At 40.5% G+C, this 12,481-nt stretch overlaps 2 protein-coding genes across 2 annotated transcripts; both read right to left on the bottom strand.

The window, feature by feature from the left end:
- Nucleotides 1-249: 249 nt before the first annotated feature.
- On the bottom strand, nucleotides 250-7,788 carry grk7b (G protein-coupled receptor kinase 7b). Its single transcript, XM_020641742.2, has 4 exons — nucleotides 7,050-7,788; nucleotides 6,223-6,660; nucleotides 4,447-4,718; nucleotides 250-3,316 (listed from the first exon to the last, which is right to left on the bottom strand). The coding sequence occupies exons 1-4, from the start codon at nucleotides 7,689-7,691 to the stop codon at nucleotides 2,986-2,988; spliced, it is 1,683 nt and encodes a 560-aa protein (XP_020497398.2). The 5' UTR covers nucleotides 7,692-7,788; the 3' UTR covers nucleotides 250-2,985.
- Nucleotides 7,789-9,603: 1,815 nt separating this feature from the next.
- On the bottom strand, nucleotides 9,604-11,841 carry rnf7 (ring finger protein 7). Its single transcript, XM_020641719.3, has 3 exons — nucleotides 11,598-11,841; nucleotides 11,404-11,451; nucleotides 9,604-10,092 (listed from the first exon to the last, which is right to left on the bottom strand). Exons 1-3 carry the CDS (start codon nucleotides 11,764-11,766, stop codon nucleotides 9,974-9,976), a joined length of 336 nt encoding a protein of 111 aa, XP_020497375.1. The 5' UTR covers nucleotides 11,767-11,841; the 3' UTR covers nucleotides 9,604-9,973.
- Between the last annotated feature and the right edge of the window lie 640 nt (nucleotides 11,842-12,481).

Below are 12,481 nucleotides of genomic sequence, written 5' to 3'. Positions count from 1 at the left end.
TATGCACACACAGATAAATGCAGGCACTCACAGCTAAAGAAGTGAAAAAGCTGGGATATCGCCGGTGTGGTACCGTCCTGAGGATGCCGGGGCAGAGCTGAAGTGTGACACATGTCTTTGATGTGAATCCAGAGCATGGGCATGTAACAAACGCAGATACCAAATTACACCCTAGCCTGCTTTGATCTCTAAAACCCCCATACTTCTACAGCAGTAATAAGATTGTATGTGTGTGTGTGTGTGTGTGTGTGTGTGTGCGTGTGCGTGTGCGTGTACATGTGCTTGTGCGTGTGTGCATAAAACAAACTTCTTTAAAGTGTCTGAAGCTTGTCTTCACTCATAAAAATAACACAAATCTACACTTCTTCTAAATGCATGCATATCTGTATATCTGCATGCAAAAGTGCAAATGTGCAGTGATTTTTGCAGTCTGTTTGTGTATGCGTGTTTGGTTGCTGAGTGGCTGCAGTGTGTGTATCAGAGGACAGAAGTTGAAGCGTTGGGCCATGGGGGAACTAGACCCTGGCAGAGGCTTGTAGGCGCCTGGTAAAAACATGTTCTTGGAGACCTTGTCTTGTCGTCACGTCATCCACAGTGGACTCCCCACTCTGCCTTCACAGCCGACGATGATCGAGTTGCGTCTTGGATTTCCGTCTGAACTAGCCTCTAATCTCATGATAGTCAAGCGTGAACGGAACCACTTCTCAGCCCTGTAAGGTTGGCCTCTCACAGGAATTAGCACAACACATGTTTATGTGTCCCTCATTACCTAAAAGTGTTTGAGGTTTTGGAGTGAGACACCAAGTGAAGGATGATACACTCTGAATCAAATATTGAGGTTACATAATGCAGTAGCAATAAATGTAGTGCGGTTACAGCACAGTTTTTAAGAGAGAAGCTCCTTCCTACTCACGCTGTTTGTATATTTTTTGATGGATGATACATCTGCGGAGAGATGAGCAACAAGAGGATAATCAAAGTAACTGCATCACTGCTATGCTTTAACTTTGATTGTCATCACCATGATGACTTATTTGTTAAAAATTATCACCACAACAGTGAAGCACAAGGCATTGCTTTAAAGTTTAATAGAAAAGAGCAAAAACACATGAAAAGATCTGAATGAGGCAACAAAGTATCACAAAGTATGGACGCCTAGAGAGGACATGCATCCATTCATTATATTTACACTATTTTGGTAACAAGTAATTAAAGCCTCCTGGGGACAGCCGGTATGCTAAAACACTAATTGGTGCTTGTTTTCTTGAGGATCTCGACTTATTTATCTTGAGTTGCAAAAGCTTACCATATTAATGTGGCCAATGGCAGTATGGTATGATGTGGCCTGCCCTATCACAGTGAGCAGCCACTCTTTTTGTTATCTGGACTCTCAGAAAAATATCCTTTTATCAGGAGACAATAATCTCATCTATCTTTAAAAAGATAAAAAAGATAAAAATCTGTTACAGTGAGTAAACCAGTGAGTTAATGAAATAACTAAGTTGAGATCTTGAGAAAACAACCAAAAAGTGCTTCTTATCACGTGAAAACAGAGTAAACAGAATGTTTGGATACATGTCTGCTTGGAGCTAAGTAGCAAACCATATAAAAACATCCTTACAGTGCAAAACTGTCACATTATACATAATGTTAAGTCATCATAACAAAACAACCCTGAATGTTAAAATGATCTTTGGCACTGACAATGCAGCTTTGTATGTACAGTAAGATTTGAGTAAAATATGACACATATGGATAACTTAAGAATAGCAGGCTGGAGGAAAATGAAGGTTAAAAATGACAAATACACATAAGACACATTTGGCATTACAGATTTTAGATTTGTGTTTGCAAAGTTCCTGGTTTGAGTCTGACAAGAGGTCATGTTACCAACCTTATATCTCCTACTCATGACCTCTCTACCTCACCCCATCAAAAGAAAACTTAAAAAAAAAGAACATAATGAAAGTGAAAATAAATTAAATCTCCTTGGTTTCTTTAGGTAGAGTTCAAATATCTCTAATCACTGTCATCAACTACTGTATAAGAATAATAAATTATACAGAATTCATTCACAACAGTATGGATATTGCGCAATAACAAACATTGATGTTGTTTTTTTGTTGCCATGTTTTAAGTTGACAACTTGTCTTTCTGAGACTGGCTTGTAAACACAGGGTGATGGGGGGGGGGGTGTTAAAAGGGGGGTTAGTTTTGCATTGCTTAAGCTGAAAATTCAATGGGTGACTTTTTTTAATTTAGTGGAAAAACAATGTGTGTACGACAAACAGTCTCCCTGCATCCCCTTGTTAAACCTGAACGAGTCATCCAGTGCTTATAAATACCAGAGGAGCTGCACAGCCAAGTTGACGGGGAGGATGAAGAGCGCTGCAGGAGGCTCAATGCACTTCATGGGTGTCTGGCGGCACTTAGTGGTGAAAGTCTGCCACTGATAGACATTCAGTGTGCAGCACAGAGGTCATAGAAGCAGAAGGCATTCATGGCATTACTGTAAAGAGTTCAACCTATCTAACCAATGTGGCACGTTGGTGCAAATATTGAAGATAATCCTGCTGCTGTTTAAAGACATGCAGCCATTGGGGAGCTTACTTACAAACACATGTAAACACTTTGGCCTGCCAAAATGGCTGAGTGATGTAATGGAAACTATGAATGTGCTATCTCACCAGGAGTAGAGGGAAAAGTATATAGCAGCAGTTGCAGAACATTATCAATGTTTTACCAGCCATTACCATTTTGAGACTGAAAACATAAAAGTGAAGATGTATTTTAACATTGAGGCAGATGTCTCATTTAGTTTTGCTGTAGCACCAAAAACAATATGATAATTTTTTAAGAGATAGACACGTATAATTCCTGTTTGGTCACACAAAACATTCAGATGACTGAAAAGGTAGTAGCAGTTTAAAAGACTTACTTGAGGCACTTGTTTTAGTATTTGGAAGTAATTAGGAATGTGACTGCTCACAAAATGATGCACATCCTTGATTTCCAGTCGCTCCCATAACCATGACCATTTAGTTCCTGGTTGTTCAGTTCATCAAACACTCCAGTGTCAATCATCTCCTTCTGCCACTGGATGGCGACGGCGCCCGTGTTGAACTCCTTGAAGAATTTCATGTCCTTGGAATCAAACAAAATGTCCTCGATGTCAGAGGTTTCCCTGAGCTTGTGTGCATCCTTGGCATAGACGATGTTGGGTTTTGGCATCCATGGGGCTTCCAGTAGCCCGGCCTCCAGACGGTGGAGATTGATGCTCTTGAAAAATGAGTGGTTTCGTGGGTCATCACCACTTCTAGATGGAAACAAACAGATACACAATGATTAAACAAAGATTTAGAATGATGGTTTCTTTCAAGGGAGAAAACATTGTTTTCAACTTCCCAACACTGGAGGTCATTAAACTCATAAAAACTAACAGGGAAATATTATTTTCCTAAAACATATGCAAGAATGAAAAGAATCACCTTAAACTGCAGGTCCAGCAATCAGTTTTACAAGTGCTCACTGACTACATCATCAACTTCACAAAATCTATTAAAAAACAGATGACTAAAAAAGAAGATCCAATATATTCAATATCCAATTATTACCTCAACTTCAACATGAGTAAAATTCTGATCATGGAATATCACACATGAGGAACTGAATTTCCCTTGAATTTGAATTTCCCTCGGGATCAATAAAGTATCTATCTATCTATCTATCTATCTACCTACATGAGACTGTATGCTATTGTCAGCATGGCTGTGTTTATGTCATGAGCACAAGGCTACAGGCCAAGTGCTGAAGGTGCAGAACAGCTGATATTCAGCTGCATATTCTTGAGTGTTCTTTTACAGAACATTTTTTTATTTAACATCTGAAAAAAGAGTATTTCTTTATTCAATTTACTTTTGAATAACACACCGAATTAATTAAGACACACCTGTTTAAGCGCAAAGGGCAGTGAAAATGTGCAAGAAAAAATGATTTAGTGTTACAGTGAGCGTTAGAAGGTCTTGAAGAGGTCAGCAAACAAGTTTCCTGAGAGGAACACTTAACAGCGGTAGATTGTCCCTCAGATGAAGAGCCCTGTTAGAAAGGGTATGGTACGATGCAACATCTTGTATCTTATTGTTTTGATCGTATTGCATTGTATCACATTGTGCATCGTATCATGTCCCATCAAAACGTATTGCATCACACAGTATTACTCTGTACCGGTCTGTAATGTACCGTATCGTATTGTACTGAAACGCTGCGGTTGGTTTGGTTTCATTCAATACCGTATTGTAATCTTGGGCCTGTACCATACTTAGTTTGTGTATTACAGAACAGGCGCCAAGGAGGATTCAATTGTTCTGAAGGACTAGTTTCAAGACATATAAACCAACTTGTCCCTTCTTACAAAAGCATACTTGAGGAAAATACTGTTTTACTTACCGGCACCCCAGACGATGTGCCACCTTCTTCTTAAGAAAGCGACTGATGATATCCTTTGTGGTATCGTCAAAGAGTTTTTGTTCAAACTTGCACTCATCATCAAGTGTGCGACGGGTCACCTCCTCTTTCTGCACCTTTTCTCTAAAGTCTTTGAAAGGCAAACGGGCGGCAACCATCTCATACATGCTGCAGCCGAGGGCCCACCAGTCCACAGACATGCGGTAGTTCTCCTGCCTCAGAATCTCAGGAGCCATGTAACCAGTTGTACCAGCCTGTTGACACACAAGGGGGAGACAGTAAGAGGAGTGAGGGGCAGTTCACAGAGACATAAGCCCTCTCCTGTGGTGCACGAGTTGCATCATTTGTACAATTAAAACGTATAGGTCTGGCTATAGGTCAAAGCTTGACATCCATACATATTCAATGTGCCATGTTTTACTTCACAGGGACTTTTAAAAAGTTTTTAGGGAATAATAGACTTCTGGCTATGTAATGAGGGCTCTTATTTACAGAATAGCATGCATCTTAAATGTATTCGAAATTTTCATTCAGTTTGTATTAACAATCCTGATTATGGGTTGGGTTGGACAAGGGTATGATATGATAATTATTATGAAATGAATTCAACAGTCAAACAATGAAAGTTAGCTATTCTTACACTCAGCATGACTATCTAGTCTAGGGTCCAGTGTCTTACTGCTGTGATGACTGTGGCTGTCTATTTCCAGAGTTTAGTGAGGGCCTTTGTCGAACTCTTTCCAAAGCCAGGGGAGTCCAGCTTTGCAATAGTGCAGCACTAGCTAACACTAAAATGCCATCGTTTAGTTTAGCATTCATATTTTCGGGAGCAAATTGTGGCATCTTAGCTATTGCTGTATGTGTATGCTAACTGCTAACAATGATGTCGATGGAAAAGGATTTTGACACTGTTCAATGAGAAAACTAATCACCATCAGATGTTATTGCTTGTGTTACCTTTGAATCTATAAGAAAACAGTTTCTCGCAGATCTGTGCAACCCTAACCCATTATTTTATAAAATAGAAAGAAATGTGAATTTCAAAATACTCATGACCCTCCTAAGAAAGAGAGTTAAAAATGAATAAATTAACGTTTCATTTCTTCTCTTTTCTCAAAAACCAAACAGTCATCTAGTCTGGTAAATAAATCTGTTATTGATTTTTATGTAATTTCAGTTATCTAGAACAGACTGTCTGGACCAACAATCAACATCACAGGAAACAAAATTACATAATGAAACATGAAGATAAAAATAGAGAAGTAGAAATTTGGTCTACACAATAAGACACTGTTACAGAAAATAATACTGCATTTACTGCCCTCAACCAGGGCCGTCATCTGACAAATGAGACATCGTTGTTCACTTTGTTGGGGGTCAGGCACCTTTTAATAAGATTTATTTCGGTCCCACAGGTTTTTGCTTAGCCATCTTATCTATTCCTGGTAAGCTACTTGTAGAGGTGGGTCTCCCAGAGATAATGCAATTGTACAGGGTCCAGAATTGTGTCCAATGTCTAATGGTGGATGAACATTATGCACGGTGTAGTTGCATTAAATACAGAGCAAATCTTGCCTCTTGAGGGTAACAACCAAGCTATGTTCCCAAAACTTAAGGTACGATCAGGTGTACCAAAAAATATCTAGAGATTGCGTAAGGTCGAACAAACCACAAAGAGGCTTTGCAGAGTGCAAGACTGTACAAAAGTCTGACAGTGAGAATTGTAGGCTAATCTAAGGTCACGGCCACAACACTAACCTTCTGGCAGATCGTCTTGCTCTTTGGCAGCTCCACAGCCAATCCGAGATCTGACAGCCGACACTGTCCTTTGGCATCAAGCAGCACGTTCTCGGGCTTCATATCCCTGTACACGATGTTCATCGCGTGCAGGTGGAGAATCCCAGTGGTTATTTGGGCTGAGTAGTAAATGACACGCTCAAGGCGAATACCCCGCTCCCCAAGCTCATAGATATGGAACTTGAGGTCTCCTCCATTCATGAGATCCATGACCAGGCACAGGTGGTTCTTGCTGTCGTAAGCGTAGGCCAAGTTAACGATGAAGAGACTGTTGACCTTCTCCAGGATGTGCTTCTCCAGGAGAGCAAACCTCTCGCCGCTTTTCTTCTTCAGGCGCCTCTTGTCAAGCTTCTTGCAGGCATACATCTGGCCTGTGTGTTTCACCTGCATTGCACAAACCTGCAAGACAGAGCTACGTTACTTTAGAGTTTCAATCTGTGGCATGCTTTTTCCTCTGTCAGTACTGGTAGTTAATGGTTCATTTAGCAGTTGAACGAGAAATGTACAAGTCAGTCATATACTCATCTACAGTGTGTACATTTCACAGAGCTTAAGATTCAACATGAGCCTCCAATATCTCAGAAAGTTTCAACTAAGGCTATAGCAGCAAGACCCTTGCATTACACTTAGCAAAGATGCTTTGAGTGCCCTTGAATTTAGCCCTTCCATTCATGTCAGAGAAAGTGTGTTATTTTAAATTTTAAAGTTTCTGATGAACAATGACTTGTAAGTCCATTGAGAAATCTGAAATTTTTATTCCCATCACAAGCTGAGTTTATATTACCTACCTCACCGAAGCCTCCTCTTCCCAAAGTCCGAAACTCGTAAAAATATTTGTCACTTATTTTCTGCTTCTCATGCTCCTTCCACTGCAAGAACCTGTAAAAATAGGGGCTTTTCAGATACTCTGAGAAAGGTCTCCCCTTCAGAAAGTCCCTTGTGGCTTCTCTAATCTGGCCCATCACCACCTCATTGAAGTTCTTGTCTGATAACTTCTTTTGTTTCTCAGCTGCCTCTCCTGTGAGGTAGGAGAGAAAACTTTTCGACTCTGGTTGACAGAACTTAGCGAGGATGCTCTGTTTGACCTTCTCTCTGGCTTCATCTTCAGTAAAGCTCCAGTTATTGAGCTCCTCCAGAAACTCAATGGCGGCCAAATACTGCGGGTTAGTGGCCCGGATGAACTGCCGGAACAAATTTCTTCCGATTGGCTGTTGCTCACACAGAGATTCGTACTTCCGTCCCACTTCCACTCGCAGAGCAGAGGTACTCTTTGGCTTTGGCAGCGTCATTGAGAGTCTCAGCTTCCTCAGCTCATTGCTGTCTACATGCTGAGCATTCAGGTAAGCTGTGCTGGCCACAAGGTTGTCCAGTCTCATCAGGTCATCCACATTGGATGAATCCTGAGAAACAGCCAACATTAAGGCAGTCATATCTGCTACTGACCACCTACAGCACCTGCATCCTGAACATCTTCTACCTTTTGTTCCGCATCTCTCTGAGCATTACAAGTCCCTCCGTTCTTAGGGATTTGTGGTTAACCAAGTGTCTGTGCACGCTTATTCGTAGACAGGACTAAGGGAAAGCAACTTATGTGGTTTGAACTTAAGAGGCTTTCGGCTCATCTATTTATAGGAGACGCAAAGTGCCTGTGTGCAGTACTGTAACTGTGCAGCCAACATTACATGATGAGGTGGCAGATCATGACCTTAACAAGGTATGGTTGATTGTAGCCTGTTGTGAGATAAGAGGAACCTGAAAGAGTGTGTTCTAAGTATGTGCAGGATGCAGATAAGTAGGCATGTTCACATTGTAAGGCTTATTACAGGGGAGATAAAGGTTCAGTAAGAATTTCTTAATTTTGCAAACTAAAATTAAAAAAATTCTGAGCCTTTCTACTTAGTATACGGCTGCTCACCACAACATATTTTATATTTGGAGCCATATTTGTTTTAAAACTTCATCTTGATTCACTTGAACATCACAGTTGGCATTGAATGCACCCTCCTCCCAATATATTTATATTGTAAAAAGCAAAGCTGTGACTGACGAACCAAAGTTGTATCATTTATGCCGCAGTTTGAAGTGTTGATGGTAACCTCACCTAGAACAATTCTTCTAAAGGTAAAAAGTACCCAATCAGCCTTACAGTTACCATTAACTGAAATCAACCGCTCTGACATAACGAGTAATCATCGCTGAATGAGTGGCTACCCATGAGTCAACAAACAGAAGTATTTATGTTTCATGAGCAGCTAACTGTAAAGACCAATGAAAGCTGAAGTGATAAGTAGGTTAATCTTTTGATCCGTCATCAGGACACTGTGTGAAAAGTTATCAAACATTTGATAAAAACAAATTATCCGGTGACATCACCTTGCTTACAGGTACTGAAACTGGTATTTTTTTTTTTTTCAGTTTTCATTTGCCTCTTAGGTGCAGCTGTGAAATCTGTTATGTAGGCTCCACACATCGTCTGATAAAATTGGTAGCTGAGAAATCTACAGGCTATTTCATGTTGGACTTAAAGTCTCTGTCTTCACTTGCATTGAAAACTAACAGAAATGGAATCCAAACATGAGTGCAGATGATTTTATGAACAGATGGTTTTTGTGAACAAGGACACATTGGATAGTGTTTTGGATGAGTAGTTGTCAAATGTGCATTTATTTTTTCACCTTGTTACATTTATCAACAATTTTGATTTGAAATCCTCAAAAAAGTGGCAAAACTTTCCTTTGAATGCAAAAACCGGATCATTTTAAATAGATAGCTTATTGTATGCTGTGATAGACATTAATGTCCAGTTAATGTTGGAATCACAGAAACCAGACAAAGGGACTGATTCTTGTTCACTTCCCCCACGATAGGAAGTAGTTTGAAGCTGCGACCTTCCAGTCATTAGCCTCATGACTAAGTGAATTATCCCGATCAGTCTTTACCACTTACACTATTCCCTGACAAGAAAACAGTGCTCAGCAGTTTTCTGGAGAGGACACTGAGCTCTCCTGTAAAGATTCTGAAACATACCCATCACAGTTAACACTCAGGAAAGACAAACAATATGAACTTAAAAAATGTGGTTTCAATTCAGGCGGGACTTGATCATTTCAGAAAGTGGCTTTCTAAACCAGGCAAAGTCTTGTTTTCTGAGATTTCTGAAGTAAAAAAATAGTAAAATAACTCACCCTGTAAAATGGCCTACATTAACATATATATTATAGATATTTATATATTCAAATTTCAATCCTAATTTATTCCATTCAAAGCAGCTTTGGAAGTTTTTCATGGGAGAGGACAGAACAGTATAATTTCCACAAATTATTAGAAGAAAAAAATAACCTGTTTGCCACTATACACATTTCTTTATTTTTAAAAAGACAGCCACATATTCAATATGTGTTTAACAGCACCACAGATAATTATGTGAAGCTAACGAGACCAAACACTGAAACAAAGTTCATCCTTCTCTTTGAGACTCTCGAACCCTTCCAGCCTCCTCAAACTATCCGTAACAACTGGTCTGCACTGCTTTCATTTTTAGTCCATTGTCCTCCTTTGACAACCAGGACTACTGGAACATGCAATCATAAATAGGAGGACTGTTGTCAATGGCCAAGTTGCTCTGCACACTGTAGTGATCACTGTCCAGTCCGTCATCACTTTTAGGTGAATACAGGTGCGGTCTGAGAATCAGGCAGCCTGGAGTCGATGTTTATTTGCCGATTCTCTGAACCACCCAGTCCTGCTGGCAGAGGGGGCAGCGATTGTTCTGCTTCACCCAAAGGGACATGCAGCAGTTATGGAAGGAGTGGTTGCATTCTCCCCAAACAACTGAGAAAAGATGCAGATAAAGAAACACGGTGAGACAACCAATTAATTCCTGCAGGGATGAGATAAGGTTACTGCAATATGAGAGTATGTATAAATAGTTTCAATGATGATTATTTCCTCTCAACAGATCAATTGCTTCCGAATGTCCCAAGGACTACATTTAAGCTAAGTGGCGACCGAGCATTTTCAGTTGCAGCGCCAAAGCTCTGGAACGATTTGCCTCCTCATATTCAGCTGTCCCCAAAACTGCCTGTTTTTAAATCGAACCTGAAAACGCATTTTATGCATTTGCTTTTGGCTGTGCTTGAGAGTTGGCTATTATCCCTTTTTCCTTCCTATTTGTCTTAATAATAATAATAATAATAATAATAATAATTCCTCAAAGACAAGGAATAACAACAAAAACAGTTGAAAGTTGAGATTGATATGGTTGTAGGCAATGTTGAAGAGGTGAGTTTTTAGGGATTTCTTGAAGGAAGTCAGTGTGACTCTAATGATTTTTGGGAGTGAGGTCCAGAGGGTGGGAGCGGCAATGGAGAAGGCCATGTCCCCCCAGGACTGATGGTTTGCATCAGCAGACCTGAGAGCGCGGGTGGGAGTGTACCGGTGGAGGAGCTCAGGTAGGGGGAAGCCAGGCTATGGAGGGCTTTGTAGGTGAGGATGAGGAGTTGGAAGCGGAGATACGCTGGAGGATGGGGAGCCAGTGGAGGTCATGAAGGACGGGGGTGATGTGGTCATGGGTGCGGGAATGTGTGAGAAGATAAGCGGCGGAGTTTTGGATATCTTGCCTTTTCCTGAGTGTTTTGGATGATGAACACTTTTTTACTTTTCATGTCCTGCTGTTTCTGCATTGGTGTGTTTTTTTTAAATTATTTTTTAAGTGTGATTGTACAGGACTTTGTTCAACTTTCTGTTGTTTTTAAAATGTGCATCTATGACATGCTTTCATACAGTCAAACTTTACGCTTAATAGTTTTCAGACATGATAAATAAGCAGGCTCATACAAGCCTACATTTTTTACTTTTTAATAATTGTTTATGAACACAGTAAACAAATAAATGTAAATGTAAACAAGTGTCATTATTCTACAGAAATCCCTTACACATTTAAACAGAAGAGACATGTTATTTATGACTTTAAATAATGGAGCTAAGACGATTTCCACCTCCTTCCAGTGTGATAAGCTGACTGTGACGGTGTTAATGTGTTTGACAGCTTCAACTAACAAGCTTACTAATGTTAGCTTGTAGGATAAACATGATGTGTGATATACTGGTCTAACTGGTCAAACTGGGCTTGTTTCTTCTCACCAACACAGTCCTCTTGTTTGTTTTCCGCCTGACATCGGAGGCAAGCGTCTGCAAATAAAAACAAAAACCAATACGTTACAGAAGCACCGTGCAGGAGATTTAGGCCAGCGATGGTCTTATTAGCCACGTTAGCTACATTAGCCCGGTGTCTGAGCGAAGCTAGCCGACTATCGCCGTCTGTTCCCCGGACTCACCCATGACTTGTACCCGGCAGATGGCACAAGTGTCACACTCGACGTCCCAGCTCCACATGGCGACAGCGTTCCACTTCTTCAGGGAGAACATTTTGTCCCCGCCGGACTTTGAGCCTGAGGAAGTGTTGTGAGAGAGAGAGACTAAACCCGGCTCGTCACCGTCATCCATCTCTGCTGCACGGGTCGGAGGTAAACTTAGCCACACAAGCTAAGCTAAACAAAATGGATGAACCGGGCTAGGCGATGCTAAATGCTAAAGTGGTTTACGTCTCCATGACGACAATGGAGGGCGCTGTTTCCCAGCGTTTGTCTGTGGGAAATCATACACCAGGGATGGGCAACTTTGTGTCACAGCAAGGGCCACACTCATTTAATTCTCACTGCCAAAGGGCCAAATTGTAGGATACAAAAACGATCAATTATGAATCAATTATAAAAATTATCAATTATCAATTATGTCTCAAATTTAACTTAACATATACTAGTGATCAAATATTATTATAGACGTATTTCTGGTTTTCATGATTTCATGGCAGATTTTGTCACATTTTCTTCATGTTTCCAATTCATTGATATGTAAAAATTGACCTGAGGGCCACAATGAGGGTTGATGGGGGCCGCATTTATAAAAGAATGAAGGTTACACGCTTCATAATAAAGAACACAGTCATGCACTAACATGGACGGCAGTGGCTCAGTTGGGACTTTGTTTGGGAACCGGGTAAAAGTATGCTTCATCTTTAAAATGATGAAGTTGATGTTGAAACCCCCTCCTGTTTGCCACTGAGAACTCTGGACTAATAACTCTGAAGCTAACTTTTCAAAAGTACAATCAGTTTACTGCACATTGCACATATTGCACAAGTTTACTTTTTCTTTACATT

The sequence above is a fragment of the Labrus bergylta genome, chromosome 11 (genome assembly GCF_963930695.1).
Source record: "Labrus bergylta chromosome 11, fLabBer1.1, whole genome shotgun sequence".
NCBI lineage: Eukaryota > Metazoa > Chordata > Actinopteri > Labriformes > Labridae > Labrus > Labrus bergylta.
The sequence above is the reverse complement of the archived record's forward strand: the minus strand, read 5'-3'. Positions and strand labels throughout refer to the sequence as shown.

What these genes read in the sequence shown, in the direction of transcription:
- grk7b (XM_020641742.2), bottom strand. Translation starts at nt 7,691, where the DNA reads ATGACTGCCTTAATGTTGGCTGTTTCTCAGGATTCATCCAATGTGGAT. An exon ending in GAAGAGGAGGCTTCGGTGAG is followed by an intron (nt 6,661 to 7,049) that starts GTAGGTAATATA and finishes TCTGTCTTGCAG; the next exon opens with GTTTGTGCAATGCAGGTGAA. An exon ending in GCAAGACGATCTGCCAGAAG is followed by an intron (nt 4,719 to 6,222) that starts GTTAGTGTTGTG and finishes GTGTGTCAACAG; the next exon opens with GCTGGTACAACTGGTTACAT.
- rnf7 (XM_020641719.3), bottom strand. Translation starts at nt 11,766, where the DNA reads ATGGATGACGGTGACGAGCCGGGTTTAGTCTCTCTCTCTCACAACACT. An exon ending in CTGCCGGGTACAAGTCATGG is followed by an intron (nt 11,452 to 11,597) that starts GTGAGTCCGGGG and finishes TTTTATTTGCAG; the next exon opens with ACGCTTGCCTCCGATGTCAG. An exon ending in CAAACAAGAGGACTGTGTTG is followed by an intron (nt 10,093 to 11,403) that starts GTGAGAAGAAAC and finishes ATCTTTTCTCAG; the next exon opens with TTGTTTGGGGAGAATGCAAC.